The sequence below is a fragment of the Triturus cristatus genome, chromosome 6 (genome assembly GCF_964204655.1).
Source record: "Triturus cristatus chromosome 6, aTriCri1.1, whole genome shotgun sequence".
NCBI lineage: Eukaryota > Metazoa > Chordata > Amphibia > Caudata > Salamandridae > Triturus > Triturus cristatus.
In genome coordinates this window covers 1,636,010,807-1,636,031,244 of record NC_140589.1, presented here as the reverse complement: position 1 = coordinate 1,636,031,244, position 20,438 = coordinate 1,636,010,807, and the positions used below count along the sequence as shown (strand labels likewise).

Below are 20,438 nucleotides of genomic sequence, written 5' to 3'. Positions count from 1 at the left end.
GCACCACAATTCAGGGATTCCAATACACAAATTTGCTCAATTCAAACTCCTCACACACACATTGAAGTCAGCCGGTGTCAGTTGGAAAGGTAGGATAAGAATCAGTGCAGTACATGGCTGGCGTATAATATTTGAGACTCCAGGGTGCGTATGAAGGTGGGATGGTGAAGTGTGACAAAGGCAGCTGAGAGGTCAAGCAATATCAGGAGTTGTCTTGGTCAAGAGGGCATCATTTGTGATGTGTAAGGTATTGGTCTTTGTGATGCAGTGTGATATGAAGCCAGACTGGTAGTCATTCAGTAGATGGCTAGCAGTAATGTTATCTTGGAGTTTCAGTGAGCTTGCCAATGGATGGTAGGTGAATGGTGGACTGGTTGTTGACAATGTCATCAGCGGTAGGATTGGATGGATCTGGCCTATCTGGTGAACTTCTGTGAAGATAACTTGAGCATGGGAGACAATGGTAAGAATTTAATAATGGTAAAACATAATCTTTTATAAGATGTGACTTTCAGGGGGCTGAGTATGTCAGCGAGAATTTGGTGAGATAGGGCTTTGAAAGCTGACCATTGCTGTATTTTTGAGGAAGGGGTGGGTGCAAAAATTGAAGCAGGCTTAGTGTTGTTGATCTGCTGTCGGATCTGTATTTTAAAACTGAACAAGGTGTTGATGGCCTTGCATTCACCTTTCTATGGGGTGAGGAATGTTTTGGTTCGACAGGGGATGCAGTGCTTGATGGTCTTGAACAGCATCCTACTTCTGTTGGTGGCTTCCTTGATGGTGCTGGTATAGTACTTTGCTTTGGATGATGTAATGAGCTGTCGACGAGTTGATCAGAGGGACATTAGTATCAAAGGATCCTGTGGGTTATGTTTCTCTTCAGTTTCCTTTCCTGTCTGCAGATCGATTGTTTATTTCAGCAAGGTTTTTGCTGAAGGCTTTTGTCGTGCACTTGAATGTTGTAGTCATGTGTGGATGTTCACATACCTTTCCAAAAAATTGTTGAAGTTATTAGAAAGGTGTAGGCATTGGAGTTTGTAGGGTGAGAGACAAGTTCAATCATTTGAATGTTTGTCCATGGAGAAGTTATTGAAGAATCGAGGTGGTCTTCTGTTTTGTGTTGACCTTGGTTTGTTGGTAGAATGCTAAGCATGGAGATTTGGATGGCAAAGTGGTCAGCCCGGTCCAGGGGTATGTGTGGGTTGCATTAGATTGTTGGTGATGTTGAAAAGACAAGGTTGAGGATGTGAACTTTGAAGTGCATTGGTTGTGTGACATGCTTTACCACAAAAGGTGTATCAATGAGGTTGGAGAGCATCTCTCTTTTTGTTTGTGAGCTTTTATTGTCTGGGAGGTTGAATTCACCCAATAGGGTGGAATGGGCATGTCAATTAGACAAAATGGTGAGATCTGAATATTAATAAATTAAGTCCTTGTTCTCCCTGGGAGGCATGCCGATGGGATAGACGGTGGTGGTCTAAGTTGCAGAGAGGGAAATGGCATGTCAGCAGCTCCATAGAGATGAGTGTTACTAGCTTGCTAGGGTGCTGGACCACGAGGACTTATGAATTACAGGGAGGACTCCTTCCTTCTTATGTGTGCCGTCCACACGTAGCCTGTGGGGTGAATAGTGTCTAGGATGTGTGAAGAAGCATTAACTAAGTTCCTGTGTTGAAGAAGGCTTCAAGTTTGTGATGGGAGAAGAGGTCTGCGATGTGTGGTGCATGGAGGGCTGTAGAGCAAGAGTTGTAATGCGAGTTCTGTAGTGTGAAGGTGTGTGCTAGTTAGTGGGGTGTTTATGAGGTTTAGTCTGTGTGTTGTCGGAATGCTATGTGAAAGTGTGAGTCATCTAGATATGGTCGCATTTGTGGGAATTGACAGTATGGGGTGCTGTGAAATGTACATGATTATGTTACCTTGTACGTTTCAGTAGAACAAAGGTTTTGGCCCAAATATCTGCCTGGATGTAGCAGGCCCAAAATACCAATGCCCTTGTCTGTGGCTGCCCTTTGATGGGGAAGCCTGGGTGACACCTGAAGTAATTCAAATAGGGAAAAGGCAGGAAGTGAATTCACTTCCTGTGCAGATGGATTATGAGAAATTCAGTAGTGTAATTTCCAGTGCAGATGGATGGTGGGAAATGAAGGCCTCTTGCTTGACAGATGAAGGGAGAGAGAGTTTGCCATTGATACTGAATCCAAATGTCTGAGCACCTGGGGGTGATTTCTCCGCAATGGAAGAGGAGCGTCGCCCCACTGGCTCAGAGCCAGCAGGTGAAAAATAAAATGATGTTCTATCATTGTTTTATTTTTTATTTGCCGGCTCTGAGCCAGCGTGTAGGGAGGGACAGGGCCGGGGCATGGGAGGGGGAGAAGAAGTGCTATGTGCACTTTTTAAGTGAGCATGTGTTTTTGGCTGGCCGTCTCAGGCAGGCCAAGCACACATGCACACTCAGGTTTCTCCAACCCAGCTGTATTGCACAGCCGGGCTGGAGAAACTGCACAAACTCTCTGTCCTGAGTGGAGCGTCTTTTTTATCCAGAAGAGCCAATCCCCAAGCTGCTCTCATAGCATGAAAGCAGTGCAGGGATTGCACAGGGCGTCTGTCCCAGTGTATGTTGGGAGCCCGGGACCAGGAAGAGCATACAGAGGTACGACGCAGGAGGAAGCCAGCATCTTAAGGTAAGATACATTTTTTCATAATTATTATTAACCCCTACACGCTCCCCCCACCTGCAGTCTCCTTCCCGCGCTCCCTCCATCCACCTCACCACTCTTTGTTTGTGGTGGCTGCCACTGCTGAGCACTGGCAGAGAGTTACGGTATTAATCCTTCCAGCTCAATGTGAAAGAGGCATTCCTGTGAGAGGCTCTTGAAATCAATGGCTGGGTAAGTGCGGATAGTGTTTGAACCTATCTATGACCTTGCTTGTGGAGGCTGTCAGATAGAATTGCATATTGTCTGCATAGTGGTGGATCTTGTTGGCCAGCTGGCTCGTAAAGGTTCCATGTATAGGCTTAAGACTACAAGAGAGAACAGCTCTTTGTGGTACTTTGAAAGTCACCAGTAGACGATGGACTTGGTAGGTACCCATTTTGAGGAATTTGTATCCGATTGAATCAGTAGAAATACAATCAGTAGAATTTGTGTTGGTTGAAGACATAGGAAGGGAAGCAGTGTAGTACTGTAAAACGTAATGTCACATGAATGACTGTGGGATTTTTTTAGGGCTTCATTTTCATCTTCCAGTTGCAAACATCAATAAGAAACTAAGCAGCTCCTGAAGGAATGTGTTTTGCTGATGCATCAAATATCAGTTGTTCATCACTGAGAGACAAGCAAGCCCTAAATAGTTAAAGAAAGAGCTTAACCTAGCTAGTATACAGTCTGTAGTAAGTCAGTTAATTGTGCCAGATCACAGGATATTACAGTTCAAATATCTATTTCAACAGAAATGTACACTGTGCTTTCCATTTTGGTTGTAGAGGAATCATCGAGAAGGACATTTATCTTTTTAACACAGGACAGAAATAGGAAAATATGCCATCTACTGTCAGCGTTGTGTGGAGAGAACCCAAAAGAATGGGGATCGAGAGGCCAGGCCTTCCAGAATGGAAATCCTATCCATCCTGCTTCGACATCCGTACCATCATTCCTTGCCTTTCAGCATCCCGGTGCACTTCATGAATGGCACATACCAGGTATTTTATGGTTCCTGCTGATGTGTGCGCATTATCAATGACCATTACAATGTACCAATAGCTGATGAATGTGATGGATGAACCACCAATAGGTGAGATGTCCATCTCTAAATATATTACAAACTGTCTGCCAGTTTTATCAATGCCTCTCTCTTTATAGTTTACAAATGCTTTGGAAGAAAACTAAAACTCCCTCTGCCAGACATAATAAGTAACTGCTTGTTTTACCTGAGTCTGTGACGTGGAACTGAGGCGATGAGTCATTACTGGATTTGCTTGATGAGGTTATGGCCTGCCCTGGTGACCTCGGCCCCAAACATTGCTTCAGGTGTGCTACCTGCATGCCTGGACACCAGAGACAAATTGTCGACCCATCAGAAGGGCATATTTTCAGGGGCATAACCTCCATTTTATATTATTCCAAATATTTTAGTAATTTTCAGCAAACAAACTAAAAACAACACATACAATGATTTTCAGGAAACCCAAACAAGTGTGAGTATGCCACATATACATTAAAAAGCAGCAAAAACATACACCCAAGTATATATACAAACAGTTGGACTAAGGATATCATTGTGCCTAGAAATCCAAGATAAGACGTAAAGTTGACAACATGTTCATGACCTTAGGGATGTTGATCAAATGTACAAACCGTAATGAAGAGGACCACACAGTCATATTGATAATATGCATAAATGACAGAAATACAACAAGCATTGGCATAGCCAATAGGTCTCGCCTTTGAGACCTTATAAGTGTTTAGCCATGCAACAGTTGATGTTGTTGCAAAAAGGATATTGTGCTGCATATCTAAATACTTATAAGGCCCCAAAAGCGAGACCTATTTGCTATGCCAATGCTTGTTTTTCTTTCTCGTCAGCTGGATCTTTAGGGGGCCCCCTCTGACCTCTAAGGTGCAGGTGCCCTCCCCCCTCACCGCGGGGGCCTCCGTTACGCCCCTCTGTTCTTGATCAGAATAAAGCTGCACCACTGCTCCAATGTGCATGCCATTACTTAATATGCTACATTTTTAGCCAATTTTGATACCAACTGCGCCCCATAACTATGGATTACAATTTGTGTCACTACCTAAATCAGGTTAGGATTAGACTTTTTAAAATACCGTTTGTAATTATGACCGATGCCAACACACTTTGAGCGGGCACGTCATGCTAGCTGCGGGATGCTGGACACAGAACAGTGCTGGAGTCGAACAGAGTCTGCAGAGCCACACTCGCGTTAACAGCAACCATGAACCACAGCCTGCCTGGCCGGGACCCAGCAGCGACATACATTGATCTGGGTTTATGGCCTGCAAGTCACAGGAATGCTCTTAAACACAAAAAGAAACAGTTTTAACAAGTTTGGTCTTGTCGTTTAACAACAATCACCGTTGCTTCAACCGCTGAAATAAACCACCTTCCTGCCTCCGTGGAATAGGCTGTAAATCCATGTTTATTCTTGGAAAAGGGCAGAGGAAAGAAGTGCGCATGGGGGGACGTCTTTCAAATAAGGAGCGGTTGCACCAATAATGGTTACATCTGGCCTAGAGAGCTTTAGCTATTAGCCTGCATTATGTTTTTTTTTTTAAATCACAATAAGCATACGTACATACATACACCTGGGCTTTCGAGCGGCCCTCTTAATCCATTGGACTGTTCCAACTTTGTATTATTATTAATTATGTAACTGATGTAATTCTAGAATGTAACTAGGTCACACAGGTGGGATGTGACAGGATTCCAGTGAGTAGGGGATAGACGTAGGAGAATCAGAAGGAAGGGCTTGGCTGTTACTGGGCGTATTTATCAATACACCACTGTGTGGGGTGGACTTGCACGAGTGGTGGTCGGTGGACGAACAAAGCACCCCAATGCAAACACAGCCCCTAGCCAGTGAAAGGGAGCAGAGAATGAAGATTGGCTGTTCTTAAAATCATGAAAACAAGCTACACAACTTGAAAATTGGATTTTATTATCCTGTGAACTGAAGGGGTGAGCGCATAAGGCAGCTCTAACCAGAGGAAAGGTGGGTCACTTGACTGATTTTACAGTTCTTTCAAAGTTGTTCAGGTGTGCTGAAGAGAACATTGAGGAGAAGAGTGCGAGTAAGAAATCAAGGTACGGTATGTGTGAGCAGCGCGCAGTGGAAAGTGTGAGAGAGAGATTAAAAAAACATAGCACGTTAGCTGTGCACGTCAATCTCCATTGCCTGCGCTGGTTTCGGGCCCTCAGCAAGGGTGAGCGTGAGAAGTTAGCACGAGAGTCGTGCCTGCTTACCTCTGTGGTCTGTTTAACCAGTGGTCATAGTCTATTGAGCAGAAGTGAAGAACAGAACAACCAAGAACCATGAAGTTAGCTCATCCCACGTTTGTGGCAGAGTAATGACGAATGAGTACGCCTATCAAAAAAGGTCCAAAGGAGGAGCTACATGCCCCAAGGTAAAACGCAACAGAATGTGGGAGGAAAGAAAAAGAAACAAGCATTGGCCGCGCGGCCGTAAAAGTAACGCCACGCGGCCGTGAAAGCGAAAGTCATAGCAATCGCGGTGAAAGCGAAAGTAATCGCGATGACGTGCTGTGCTAAGCACGCGAGGGATGCGCGTGCAGCAGTGATTGGAGAGGCGGAGCGAGGCGCATGCGCTTGTGCGCGTAACCGCAAGCTGGTGGCCGGCAAAGCCTTTGGTAGCACTTCGACAAGCCACTGACTAAATGTCTCGCAGTGCAGCGAATGCGCTGCCTCAGGCGAGACCTAAAAAGAGGCATATAGAGATTGAAGATTACTAGGATCCAAAGGTATGCTTCATGATAAGATATGCAACACAATAATAAAAATTAAAAAAAGAAGGAAAGAAAGACAAGAAGGAATAAGATGAAACATAGGAGAAAAAAAGAAAGAAAGGAAGAAAAATCGGAGGTAAGGGAGTAGGGGAGAAACACCATGGGGTGTAAAGTTAACCAAGTTTTGCTAGAGGAAAAATGATGGAGTAATAATAAAGATTCCATTATACTATGGCCATAACGACGTTCAGTGTTTGCCAGAGTGATTATGATAAGGCAGGTGTTTTTGGCAAAAAAAGTTAGACTTTTATGTGTACTCCTAAGGAAAATGACCCATGCCCACCACGCAAATAAAGAGACATTGTTCAGAGCTATCCAATACTACCACCGAAAAAAGAAGATCCAATAAAGCCATATCAGTATCAGATGAGAGAACCCCAAAGAGGGACACAATACATATGGGCCAAACATGATAAGAGGAAAAGAGATGGGGAAAGGATACCCTAAAAATGAAGGTGATCTGATCATGGTCTTCCATCCAGTAGTTAGAGAGGTGTTTGCAAGTGATAAACATGATCTAGGGTAGCGGCAGTTTCATTGCCGGAGACAGAAATCAGAGTGAAATGGATGTAACTTAAACATTCTACCAGGTGTCCAATAAAGAAAATGTGCAGTGTAGAAACGTGTCTAAGAGAGGGATGGGATTATTTTATTGTTGAGAGTGTTAGAAGAAATGCTAGGCTAGCAATCGTCAAAAGAATTCAGGGGGACTTTGATTCTTGTATTCTTGTTTTTTAAGAGGTGGAGTGATCAAAGCGCTGTATAAGGTTTTATAAATTTTCAACACTACATGGCACACTTTACTCAATTGTTGGATAAGGAGGAGAAAGGCAGAAGGGGGGCAATGTACCAAGATAATGAGCACTTGGCTTGTACAAGAGCAAATGAGAGAGGGCAGTCATTCTCCATCAGATCAGATGCTACATTGATAGCCTTCTCTGCCGATACCGGGGCTATATCTGCTGAAATCGTAGTAAATGTTTTTGAATTATTCCATAAGGAAAGGGCTGAAGATTTAGATAGACTAGGTGACAGAGACTTATCCAGAAGTTTGACTCGAATTGTGTTGTAAAAATTATGACAAGAGTGAGGCAAAACTAAGGAGCTCATGGTTGAAGCTGAAAAGAGAGAGTGTGGAAGCATAAGATGGCGTTTAATTAAAAACCAAGGAACCATCATAGAGGTTGAGGCATCAAGCCTACAGATACGTGCTACAAGAAAAGCTGTTTGGAAGGCAAACAATTTTGGTAGATTGCATCCTCCCATTGAGTGCAGAAGTCTAATTTTCTTAAGATTCCGCCAAGGCTTTTTATTAGACTGCAAAAAAATGGATGCTAATTATCTAAAGTAGAGAAACAATTAGAAGACAGTCGAACAGGTAACATCATGGCCAAAAGCTTCAAAAGGGGCGTGATCATCATTTTCAAAGTCTCCAGTCTTCCTCACCACAATATAAATTTATGTGACCATGAAGATAATTCATCTTTAATTTTATACAATATTTTTTGTTCATTGGTGGTCACGAAATCCTTCAGTTCCTTAGAGAACCATATGCCAAGATACTTAATCATTTTAGATTCCCAGTGAAGGCCTGATTGTCCACTACAAGAAAAATGACAAACATTAAGAGGCATAACTCACATCTTATCTCTATTCAACGAGTATCCTGAGAATTCCACAAAAGATGTGATTAAAGAGAGAACTGTGGGAATAGTATTGTCAGGGTTTTCAGAAAACAATAGGAATATCATCCACATAAGCAGCTGTTTTGAATATGTGTGAACCAAAAGTGCAGCCACTAATGTCCGGGGAATCATTCATCAACAACGGCAGAGGCTTTATAACGAAGAGAAATAGCAATGGAGATAAAGGACAGCCCGGACGAGTACCTTGATAAAGGGGAAGGAGGAAGAGAGAGCCCTGTTAATCCTTATCCTGGCAGTGGGTTCGGCATATAGGGACATAACCATCAAAGAAAAAAAAATCACCCAAATTATAGAGGTCCAAAGCAGCCTTAAGGAAGGACCACTAGAATTATCAAAAGCCTTTTCGGCATCCAAGGCTATTGCAATGGTGCCTGGAGAGTCAGCTAGGGCTGCTTTCTCGATAACGTGGCAAAAGAGAAACAAGTATTATCACATGCCAGCCTACCTTTAACAATATTGTACTGTGACTGATGGATTAGTTTAGGAATCAAAGATTCCAGGTATTTTGGTGGCATTTCCACATATATCTTTCCCTCCATATTCAGAAGGGAAATAGGAGTAAAATTCTTAACATATAGATGATCCTTCTCCTCTTTAGAAATTACTACTATAGTGGCTTCTGCTTATGTACTCGTAACAGCACCGGACGTGGCAAAGTGATGCAATAAACATTCCAAAGGGGGCAAAATTGTATCACAAATGGACTTTTAGAACTCCATCGGGAGGTCGTTCAGCCCAGGGAACTTGCCCCCGAGGATGAGTTTAAATGCCTATAAAACTTCCCTCATTCGATTGGTTTATTAAGAGTTCTATTCTCGTCATTCGAGAGATTTAGTGGGAATGCGATTAAGAAAGGTCGCACAGGCATGGCGGTGGCTCTACGGAGTTCACAGGCGAGCCGCCATCCAGCGCAGAGCACAAGCCACGCCCCCATCACCTCCATTTTATAAACGTATTTCCTGATTGATAGTTGGATTCTGGATCCCCTAATTGGATGTACCAATATCCGTTCAATATCCTTTGGGATTAGCAGAATGTGAGGGGCAGGCACCATTCCATATGCTTAAAAGAGTTTATTTAGACCAAGTTCTCCTTCCTATGCCACACATCATAATGTATGGCATAACACCAATTCTCCCTGTTTGGAAAAGTGTGTTTTTTTAAAAGGAGCTACAGTAGCAGAACAAAAGTACATAACATCACAGCTCAAGTAGGGAATGTGCTAAGGCCCTCATTATACACTCTAGCATGCCCTTTTTAGCAAAATGATTTGGAGTTTCGGATTAATATTTGGCAAATTTGTACCCGGGCTGCTGGAGTCTTATCTCTGGCATGCCCGAGTTTTTCACAGGTCTTTAAAGACCATTCGCATATGATCCAGCGCGAAATCGGGGGAAAAAAGGGCAAATTTACAACTATCCTTCCTGTTTCGCAGACCCGACGTCACAATAGTTCATTCACACACGCAGTCATTGGTGGGGCCCATAACACCAACACTCATACGTTTTCTTTCTCACTCGAGTCTGCACACAGGAGGGAAATGACCAAGCGCTGGACATGTGGGGGAGTACCTTATTACTTATAGGGAAGAAAAGTTATTTTACAGGATATACATTTGCATCACCACCTATAGGATCCTAACCTTAAACATCAAAGCACTCCACCACTTGGTCGACGGACCTATTAGTTGGACTGGTTGATGGTGATTTAGAATCAGCTAAAACATATTTAAGTCTCAGAATCCTCTAATCTCTTCATTGAAAAACCACAAACTCATAATTTCTGTTAATCAATTATTTGTTTATCTAAATATTGTTTGCAATTAATATTAGCATTTTGGTCAATCAAAGTTTAGAATTTTGTTCAATCAGCACAAATCGCATGACATTTATATTTACCTATTCTTGCTATCGGGATTTTTCCTAATTCATTTGGCTCTGCATAACCGAATTTAGCTGTCTAATTGTCCCAATAAAACAGGCCAAAGCTCAAAGTCCGAAAGTTCTTTGCTCAGCACGTTACAGTCCCAAAGATCTCCAAAGGACCAGGAACCGTGCAAGCATCTGTCATCGCCTGTGGGGTTGATAGGGGAGTGCAGTCATCGAAAACTGCAGATTGCCAGCCCTCCCCATTCTACTACCCTTTTTATAATGAAATTCGGGATAACCTGAAACATTCTTAGGCTAAGGAAGCAGATGATTGGTCAATTTGATGAATTTTGTAATATCGTCCAATTTTCACATCAGCTTGGGTTCCCATGGATTTGGCTGGTTCACTTCATCTGTCCATGTCGTCCTCATGCAACATTGTAAAGTTTTGCTTGTATGTCTCAATTGTTCATTTAGACCAGATTTTACTGACTGAAGTTTGGCAGTCCTCCATGTTCCTATCCTTGACCAGGAACACTGTGCTTTGACTTGAGGTTGCCTGGAGATCTACAGAGCCATCCGAGTCTGCGCAGTAGGCATCGCGCTCATGAGACGGTGGCCACCTCTGAACTTCATTTTGGATGCCAGGTTTTGGTAGGCCCAAATGCCAACTTAAGCGAAACATCACAAAAGAGTAATTAATACACAGAAATGAAGATTCTAACGTTAAACCCTCACTAATCCCTTTATGTATTAGTATTTTCCTAGCTTTTAGCGACATTTAAAGCAATAAAACTCACCCTTCGGTCAAACGGGAACGCAAACATCACAAAAGCGACATAAATCATGCGATATCCTATTACCACACGTTCTACTATTAATAGGCGTACAAAATTTAGTTATTAGAGTTATTCTGCCATGCAAATAGCAATAAGTCCCACGTGTAATTGGTGTTTAATAAAAGTGCAAATAGTTGATTAATATAACACACAAAACAGTTAGTCTAAACTGTTATATTAGACAGTTAAGTGTTTAGTACTTTCATGCAAAATAGAGGAGGTATACAAAATTTTGCTTTACCTGCTCCATCCCATATTTGCATACCTTTGTAAACTGGTTACCGAGGCTTCGTTTTTTTTCTGGTTCCCGTACCTCCAGCACCCCCACTCTGCCTATTCCTTTGCTGTAGTGTGAGGATGCATTTCATGAAAAGGAATACAAAGTAGGGTTTGCCAAAAGAAAAATGCCAGCCATGTGTTTAAAGAGCCTGCAAAGATCTCGTCTTGACTAAAGTGTTTTATATTTGCTGTTCGAAGTATGCACAGTGCTGAAAATTGGCTTTAGGTGACTGTTTATTTATGTACCATCTGGGACATTAAAATAATGAGCTGGCAACCCTAATCATAAGACTGGAAGTTTGTTGCAGGATCAGAACATTATTTATTTCCTCCTCTCTTGATCCCTGATTAATGGCATAAAAGCAATAGCTGAACTTGTATCTTAAACCCTACGCCGCCGTCAGTAACGTGCTGAATTACTTCAAGTGTTGCCTCAATGCAGGGTGCATTACTAGACACACTCCTCATTCTTGCCCTTCACTTTCATGCTTACCCTGCACTCACAGTGATTCACAATGCACAATAACGTGCTGCTTTCTACACCTCTTCAGCACTTTCTAGTTTTTGTAGTCTCTCTTCAACTAGGACTTGCATACACCAGTGCTTAATTTGAGCCGGTGGTTTCCAGTGCTCAGCACCAGCACTTAATTGTCAACACCAGCGCTTGTGACAGTCTGCCACAAGGTGGCTCTCTCTGGCTAATTTAGAGACAACCACAACAACAGTCAATTACTAATTTAATATACATTAAAACTTACTATTACCTGCCGCCTAAGCCATTTCTTTAGCTTTGGGATCCTGGAATAGTCCCAATTGTCACATTGATAGGAGTGTGATGGTTAGTAGTTGTGTAGCTGCTATCACTGGCAGCATGACAGGGGCAATGTGTGATGCAAGCTGCAGAGCCCTCCTAACGAGAGCCCTGGCACTTATTTGTTTACAAATTAAGCACTGGCATGCACAATACTGCTCTGATGGCAGCACCTTGGGTTTAAGAAGCACGCCAGCTGGCATACAAATATTTTTCAAAAACTCGCACTAAATACAAATAATCTTGTGGGCAGGGCTTTAAGTGGGATGAAAAAACTAGGGGGGTCTCAAGGGGGCGTGGACAATGTAATTAAAGGGCGTGGCTTAGAAAACACATAAGCTAAAAACTATGCTTAACATAGTGTGCCACCGGACTTGTACTTTGCTGTTTCTGTCATTGCATCCTGATATATGACGCAACAAGTAGTATCATACCTACAAGTCAGGACTATTGGCTTTGTCAATGGTTGTTAGTTGGATAAGATAAATAAGCAGCAACTATGGATTGTATATAATATTGAAATAGCTTCCACTTAAAGCCCTGGTGACACCACGACGATATTGCTGCTTCTGAGTTTCAAAAAGAGAAGGGAAATCCAGAGAGAAAATGACTCTCTTTAAAGGATTTTCCTTCCCCTAAAAATCTCCCCTGGCATGACGTCATGCCGTAACTTCTCCACTAGTGAGAAGTGAGCAGTGTGAGCACGTGCACATGATGTGCCTGCTGTCACTGTAGTCCGGAAAAAAACGGACAGCCTGTGGCAAGGCACACAACAGAGCTCTATAGGGACCCGTTTCGAGGCCCCCTATAAAAAAACTGCTGGTGCTCAGCACCGGTGAGACCTGGCCCACTTAAAGCCCTGCTTGTGGTTATACTATATCTCGTCCGCAGTCTTTCACTCTAGCTCTGGACCACAATCCCTCTGAGAGGCACAGACAAAGTGCCTGCAGGAAAAACTGCCCTTTGCCCTCTAAACGCACCACACCTTCCCAGCTCTGCTATTGTGAAGGAACGCCTAGCCCTCCTTCCCCTAAACCCCCCCCCCCCCCCCCCCCCCAATCGCTTTAGATGTTATCCTATGCTATTGTCTAAGGCGTTGAGCTCTTTTGTTTGCATGTATTTATTGTTTGTGTTCATAGATGAAGTTAATTGAATGACTAGCGCTGGCAGTCAAACAGAAAATCAATCATTTTATTTAATTTCCTGTTTTATAAGATTAGCATTTTTCGTGTATCTCTCTATGCCACGGTAGTCACTAGTTCAGAAATATACCGACATTAGCTTCCATTCACCATTGGAAAAGAGTGGCATTAAGATACTTCATTATAGAAATCATGACAGGTCTTACAAGACCTCAAAAAGTGATTGACGATGCCTTGTATATTTTGACACGTCCAGCAGGTGCCGCTGTCTACTCATGCAACTGTATGTTTCCTATTTGCTGACAAACTAGCGTTCAGCGCAGAGGAATTTTGACACGCGTAATTTCTATTTTATGCACTTAAAAATATTAACTTTAAATCCTAAAAAAATATAAATGTAAGTATATGATAAATACACTTTTCACTCAAGGAGCTATTTCTTCAATTATCTTAACTGCTGCACACTGTCTTCAATTATGGCACCATTACATTTCAACAGCATATTCATTTTCCTCAAATGATGATATTAATAGAATTCCGCTATGATAACCCACACTCATATCTCTTGAAATGTTGTTCATTTTTTTCTACGATTGCTCGATTACAGCAAAGATGCAATTATTACCGTTACATTCTTGGCATTCAAATACATTTCTAGATAGGAAAATGGCATTGCTAACGCAGAATGAGCGAGTGTACTGAATGATAGCCGTCTTAAAACGGAGAAAATGGGGTCATGGTAACTCCAGCATGAGGTTGGAATCGACAACCCCCACATTCGAGTGTCAGCTTTGAGCTGCCCGTGCTCCCTTGCCACACTGCCTGAACACCAAGCACCCTTTCTGCAAGTGATGAATGGGTGCAGCAAAAGGCATCTGGGCCCTTTTTTTTTATCATTGCCGTTTTTGACATTTCACACAGTTTTCTAGAATCCCGCTTCGCTTCAAGGATGAGTGAGTTTTGAGTTCCCCACTACTGTCTCTAAATACTTTAGCCCTGATTACGAACCTGACTACTGGGGAAAAGATACATTCTGCTATTGTGCGGTAAATTAACACAAGTGCCATCCATATCTGGCTAGGGGGGCATTTTATGCTGACAACTGGCAGATGAAAATGGGGAATGGGGCTTGGCGGCTGCTGCAGCCAAAGCCTCGTGATTTTTATGGCAGGAGAAATCGATTCATTGCTTAATTTGTAAAAAAAAAAAAAAAATAAGGAAAAGGGAAGTGCCAGGACACTTGTCAGGAAGCGACTGCAGCGTGCACCACCCATTGCTCCCACTAGTGCCACCAATGACAGTACTGTCACTACTAGCCACCACACATACAAGTGTGACAATTCAGTATTAGTGATTTTAATGTATATTTAATTATTGAACAACAGTTGTTGTGCTCCTCAAAAAATAAGACAAACAGCGCCACTGTGTAGCAGGCTGTCATAAGAGCCGGTGTTGACAATAAAGTGCCGGTGCCGAGCACGGGAAACCATGGCTCAAATTAAGCAGGGCCGAACTGCTTGCACCTCATTTACTAAATCTATACAACGAAAGTTACGAGAACGCCCTCCTCCCGACTGATATTCGTGAGGCCACTATTGTAGTCATTCATAAACCCGGTAAGCCGGTAGATGAATGCGCCTCGTATAGACCTATCTCTTTGATCATGGTGGAGGCTGAAATTCTCGCAAAACTTTTGGCGACTCGTCTGCTCCCCTATCTCACCGACTTGATTCATCCAGATCAGTCGGGATTCATGCCGGGACGGAACACTGCGTGCAACCTGCGTCGTCTGCATGGTGTATTGGGCTGTGTAGGCACTCTAGACGAAGAAGCGATTCTGCTGGCACTTGACGCCAAAATGGCGTTCGACACCATAGCATGGGAATACGTGTTCGCAGTTCTTGGCCGCATCAGGATCGGACCCAAATTTATGGGATGGGTCAAACTGTTATATGCACAACCCATGGCTCATGTTTCAGTGAACAATCATCACTCTACTTCTTTCCCCCTGTGCCGAAGCACAAGGCAAGGATGCCCGTTGTCACCGCTCCTTTTCGCCATGGTTTTGGAGCCGCTGGCGGTGTGGATAAGGGGCATTAGAGGCCTTAGATGGACGGCTGAGCACAAAGACCGCATATCGCTCTATGCGGATGATATCTTGCTTTATCTTGCCTCACCGACGCGCTCATTGCACAGTGTACTCCATATTTTTCATATTTTTGGGGCACACTCTGGATATCAAATAAACTGGTCGAAATCCCAGATGTATCCCCTTTGCGGGCAGCCACCGCGGAGTCCTCGAGGATACGATATTCCGGTAGCCTCCCAAGGCTTTCGATACTTAGGGATTTTTATCACTATCGATGCCACACTGTTTTTTGAACGGAACTTGTTAGGGCCGTTACAGAGGTTTCGCTCAGACGTTACGTATTGGAAATCACTCCCCCTTACCTTGTTAGGACGCGCATCCTTATTCAAAATGCTCCCTCTGCCACGCTTTTTATACGAGTTACAAAACACTCCCATTCCGGTGCCCGAATCTTACTTCTTGCAGATTGATGCTGCAGAACGAAATTTATTATGGGTCAACAGACCGCCTCGCATAGCCATGTCCAAGCTTACTATGGGTTGGTATGATGGGGGTATAAGTCTACCAGATCTGCGCCTCTACTATCAGGCTTCACAATTGGCAGCCATCAATCAATGGGTGTTCGGGCGACATGATGATCCCAGCTTTCGCACTAACCACTGGTTGCTAGGGAAAGGAAGTTACAATAGAGCTCTGTATACGAACCACAGGAAATTGTGCTTGACCGGCCCTACAGCGCGTACGGTAGAAGTGTTGCACGGAGCGCAGAGGCGGATGGGCTGGCAGGGGCGCCTCACAAAGGCTACCCCTCTATGGGAACCGGATATCCTGGGACGGCTTAGCGCCTGTGCAGGATTTGATAAACGGGATATGATAGGGATCTCAACAGTGAGCGATTTGTGGGTCAAGGGCAAGAAGGCGTCATTTTCAGACCTCCAAACTAAGTACCAGCTAGCACCGACTGAGAAATTTCGCTACCTCCAAATCAGTCATGCTATTGACTCTGCCCTCCCTGGGGACACCCCCCTTCTGGACTCTTCTCCCCTGGAGGACCGGCTCTTGCTGGATCCTATGACACGAAAGGACATCTCTCTCACATATAGGAAATTGATCAATAATCGAGTCGATCCAATGTTGAAGCTGAGGGCGTCTTGGGAGGGTGACTTGGGAGAACTAGCCGATGAAGACTGGCTAGGAGCATTATCCTCACCCCGAGAGGTCGCCATCCCGATGCGACTTCACCTGGTGCTGCCTAAAATTCTTCATCGAGTATATTTTGATGCCACCCTACTACGCCGATTAGGTAGGCGGCCCGATGCTCTCTGCCTCCGACACTGTAACCAAATGGGAACATTCCTGCATATCCTATGGGGCTGCCCTCACATACAGCAATACTGGACGGATGTGACCAGACAACTGACTCGGTCGTGTGACAAGTCCATCCTCCCAACTCCCACACTGTGTCTTCTCAATATCTGGGAGGCAACGGACCTCACGCAAACCGAGCAATCGTGGGCCACGATGAGGTGGAGCATAGCGAAACGAAATATAGCTCAGAAGTGGGGCGTAGACACCTTACCACTGCTGAGAGATTGGGCAAATGATATGGACCATGCCATGATCGCCAAAAAAACAGTTTATAAAGGCAGGGGATGTCTATGTAAATGGGATCACAAGTGGGGGTGCTGGACTAAGTATAGGGGGGAGATATGTGTCTCTCCGACAGTTGAACTGAGGAGGGAAAGACTCCTGGTGTTGGAGGACGACGTGGATGAGATCACGGCACACACTGTGGGCAATCAGCACTAGTTATGCGTTGGTTGAATTTCCTGACCCGAGAACATATAAGTGACCCACCTTGGATTGTCCTGTAATTGGTGGATTATGCTACCGTGGGCTTCTGCCGGATTAATTATAAGGAAGATAATGCTGTAATCTCTTGAACATCTTACCTAAACTTCCGATGTACAGTCTTTATTGCTGCTTTTGTTTCTAATAAAAATTGTTTTAAAAAAAAAAAAAAGCAGGGCTGGACTGGAAACAGAAACCGGCCGTGGCATACTGCTAAGCCGCCCCCCGGGGTGAGGGGGAGTGCAACTGAGCAGTTTGCGAGGGCCAGTTTCGGCCGATTTTGTTACAGGGGGCCGATATTGCCGACCCCCGGTAACAAACGGCCCCCCTGGGGCTCAAAGCCGTCCTCCACCCTAGCGGCCTACCGGGGAAACACCCGGTGCCCACTATGGCCAGTCCGGCCCTGAAATTAAGCACTGGTTCTGGTTCTCCTACACCATGAAAAATGGGTTGTGGAAAAACCAGCCAACTTGTAATCTGGCAGGGTGGAATTCAACGAGGTAATTTCACTCTGCAGACAAGTAATTAAAGCTATAGAATCTGCCGCCACCATTAAAACAAAAGCCTGGCGCATCTGTGCTGCCATCTTGAAAATTTCACTGAAATAAGCCACTGCAAACACTTAACCTTCTACCTTTGATGAGGAATCTATCCCCGTCCCAACCTCTAGGCAAAGTGGGAGATATAATCTGGACTGTGCTCCTACACTTGCTACCTTTCAGAAATACTTAACTGCACATCACCATTGTCCCCGACTGCCTTAAACAAGGCAATGCGAAGTCTTTATTGAAAGAACAAACTGTAGACCCAAATATCAACTAACTCCCTATCTCAGTCCCCCCCCCTTTATGGCAAAAAATCTTGGTAAACATGTGGCCTTTTAAATAAATGATCAGGTTGAAAGCATCAGCCAGCTTGTTACTTAGTAGTTGGGGTTCAGTCCAGGGCATAGCACTGAATCGGCAAATCTAATGCAAATTGACAGCATACTCGAAACTCTGATGACCATGCCTACCTCCCTGGCCTACTCAATTAGAGAGCAGCATCCAACATCATAGATCACAAGACTCTCCTGGACACTTTGAGGAAGAGGATCAGCCTTCAAGGCACCCTTCTAAAGTGATTCTGTTCATACCTATCTGAAAGAATACAAAAGTATTAATAAGTAGAAATTGGAAGTGTCCCCCATTGCTCTACCTTGTCGCCCATCCTTTTCAGATTACACATGGGCACCCTTAATGAACTACTCAATGATCTTGATATATTTCGCCATCAAATGGCAGATTATGCTCACCTGTACCTTAAATTAGATTCACCTGATTTGATCATTAATTTCAAATCTCATCTAAACCACAATCAAGAGCAAATGGACCAAAGCCATGTGAAATTGAACTCCTGGGGCGGGGGCGGACAGCACGCAGAATGACCTCTTCTCTTATAGCCCTATTATCTCACAGCAAACATGACTCTGAGAACCACAGGATAGACTTTGTGGAAGGTGGAAACCATAGTAAGATGGCAGGCACTGTGTAGAAAATTGGCGATCTGGTGGAGGCCTGGGTTGCGAGAGAGCTCCTCTATGCGGTAGTGGTGAAGACAAGATGGCAGGTGCAGCATAAAGGTACACCTGGTGCGAACATATGACTGAGAAATGGAGAATGAATCTGCTGCATCTAGAACCCTTGCCGCTCAGTATGTCTGAGATAAAAACTAGATGACTTTAAAAGAATATAATGTAAAGTTACCTGATATAGATTACTCTCAGTATTCATTGATAAAACATATTCCTGAAACTTTACAGGTGGTTGGGTTTGATGCTTCTACCTCAGTGGAAGAATTTTTGTGCACTCTCAACCAGGAGTCGGGAATGAGGAATCCAGCACAGTCTGGGTTTGCACTGTTCACAGATGATCCTTCTGGCAAGGATGTGGAGCACTGTCTCAGAGGAAATATTAAGGTAAGTGAAGAGGACGGATAGTAGCACTACTTCTCATAAATGTCTGCAATTACAGGAGGAATCTAGTATAAGCTGAGTTTTTGGAACACTGCATTGGGGTTTGGACTTTTCACAAAGCTGGGGTAAATGGTACACAGTGGCCGAACCTTTGTTTCTTGAGTGGTTGAGCTATGTAGATTTATTATGAAATATGGAAGAGGAAAGTGACTCAAAGCCACCTCAAGATGCCTTGTAACCAGTGTGATCATGGAGGGAGGGCGGCTTACAGTGATATTAACTGCCTGTAAGTGGCATTGAGCAAATACTGTACAACAATTAAGATCTAGCTCATGGTATTTATGGGATATTTAATATTGGTCGATTACTATTAAATTTGGGTATGATAATTTCTCAGAATGAACGTGGAACTCTGTTACATGGTTGAGTTTTATTGGCATCTTACATATTGAATACTGTTGCCCGTTCCTAAGTTTTCTTTAGCGGTATGAAAATGAAAAATAAAGTTTAAGAAAAAATGTGCAGATCAGCAGAAGTTATAGTGAGAGACTCTGACTTGACTCTGTCTCATCACTTGGCTCAGAGCAGAATGATTTTATCTTCAATTCAGGAAGCTCTTGAAAACCTAACTTTTCAAAATATTGTTCAACTAGAACCAATTGCACCTACAGGAGTGACTGAAAATCCAGCTTAAATCCAGCCCCCTTTAAATTACTTTTTCTTATTTTGTTTTTTTTGCATTTGTTCCTCCTAGCCTTCTGAAGTTTCCAATACATATCATTCACTGGAATTCAGAATCGGCGAGTATTGGACTTGGCCCTCTCTGCATGGTCACCCCTAAACTTTTTGCCCTCGCCCTCCTGTTTCTGAACGTATTTATTACGGCTTTTAGGACTCTGTGCACTTTACCACTGCTAACGAGTGCTAAAGTGCTGGGTCTCTATCCTTTAAACATGGTAGAATTGGCTTGCACCAAATTGGCACATCTCATTTACTTGTATGTCCCTAGTAAATGGGTACTACATGTACCCATGGCCTATACATTAAATACTGCTAGGGGGGCTTGCAATACTCATCATTCCACTCTCTTAAGAAGCCCTTTAAGCATATCTCAGGCTCACCATGGCGCCTGTGTGTGCAGTTTTAAACTTCCATTTCAACCTGACAAAAAACCCATCTACCAAGACGAAACCTTTCAGTTTAATACATGTCAGTCAACCCTAGACAACCTATGGGGAAGGGTGTAGTGTATTTAAAGAGTTGGCCATGTACATTTATCTTTTACATGTCCTGTTGTTGAAAAACTCATAAATTCGTTTTTCACTACTTGTTAGAACTGGGGGTCTCTAGTTGGCAG

General features: G+C 43.6%; 1 protein-coding gene across 2 annotated transcripts in view; it reads left to right on the top strand.

The window, feature by feature from the left end:
* The window catches only part of PLEKHH2 (pleckstrin homology, MyTH4 and FERM domain containing H2), a 626,603-nt gene that overhangs the window by 487,351 nt on the left and 118,814 nt on the right, over positions 1-20,438 (top strand). For both annotated transcript variants that reach the window (XM_085612785.1, XM_085612786.1), the window contains exons 21-22: positions 3,523-3,700; positions 18,929-19,084. In XM_085612785.1, the coding sequence (XP_085468911.1) occupies positions 3,523-3,700; positions 18,929-19,084 (334 nt within the window). The remainder of the gene's footprint in view (positions 1-3,522; positions 3,701-18,928; positions 19,085-20,438) is intronic.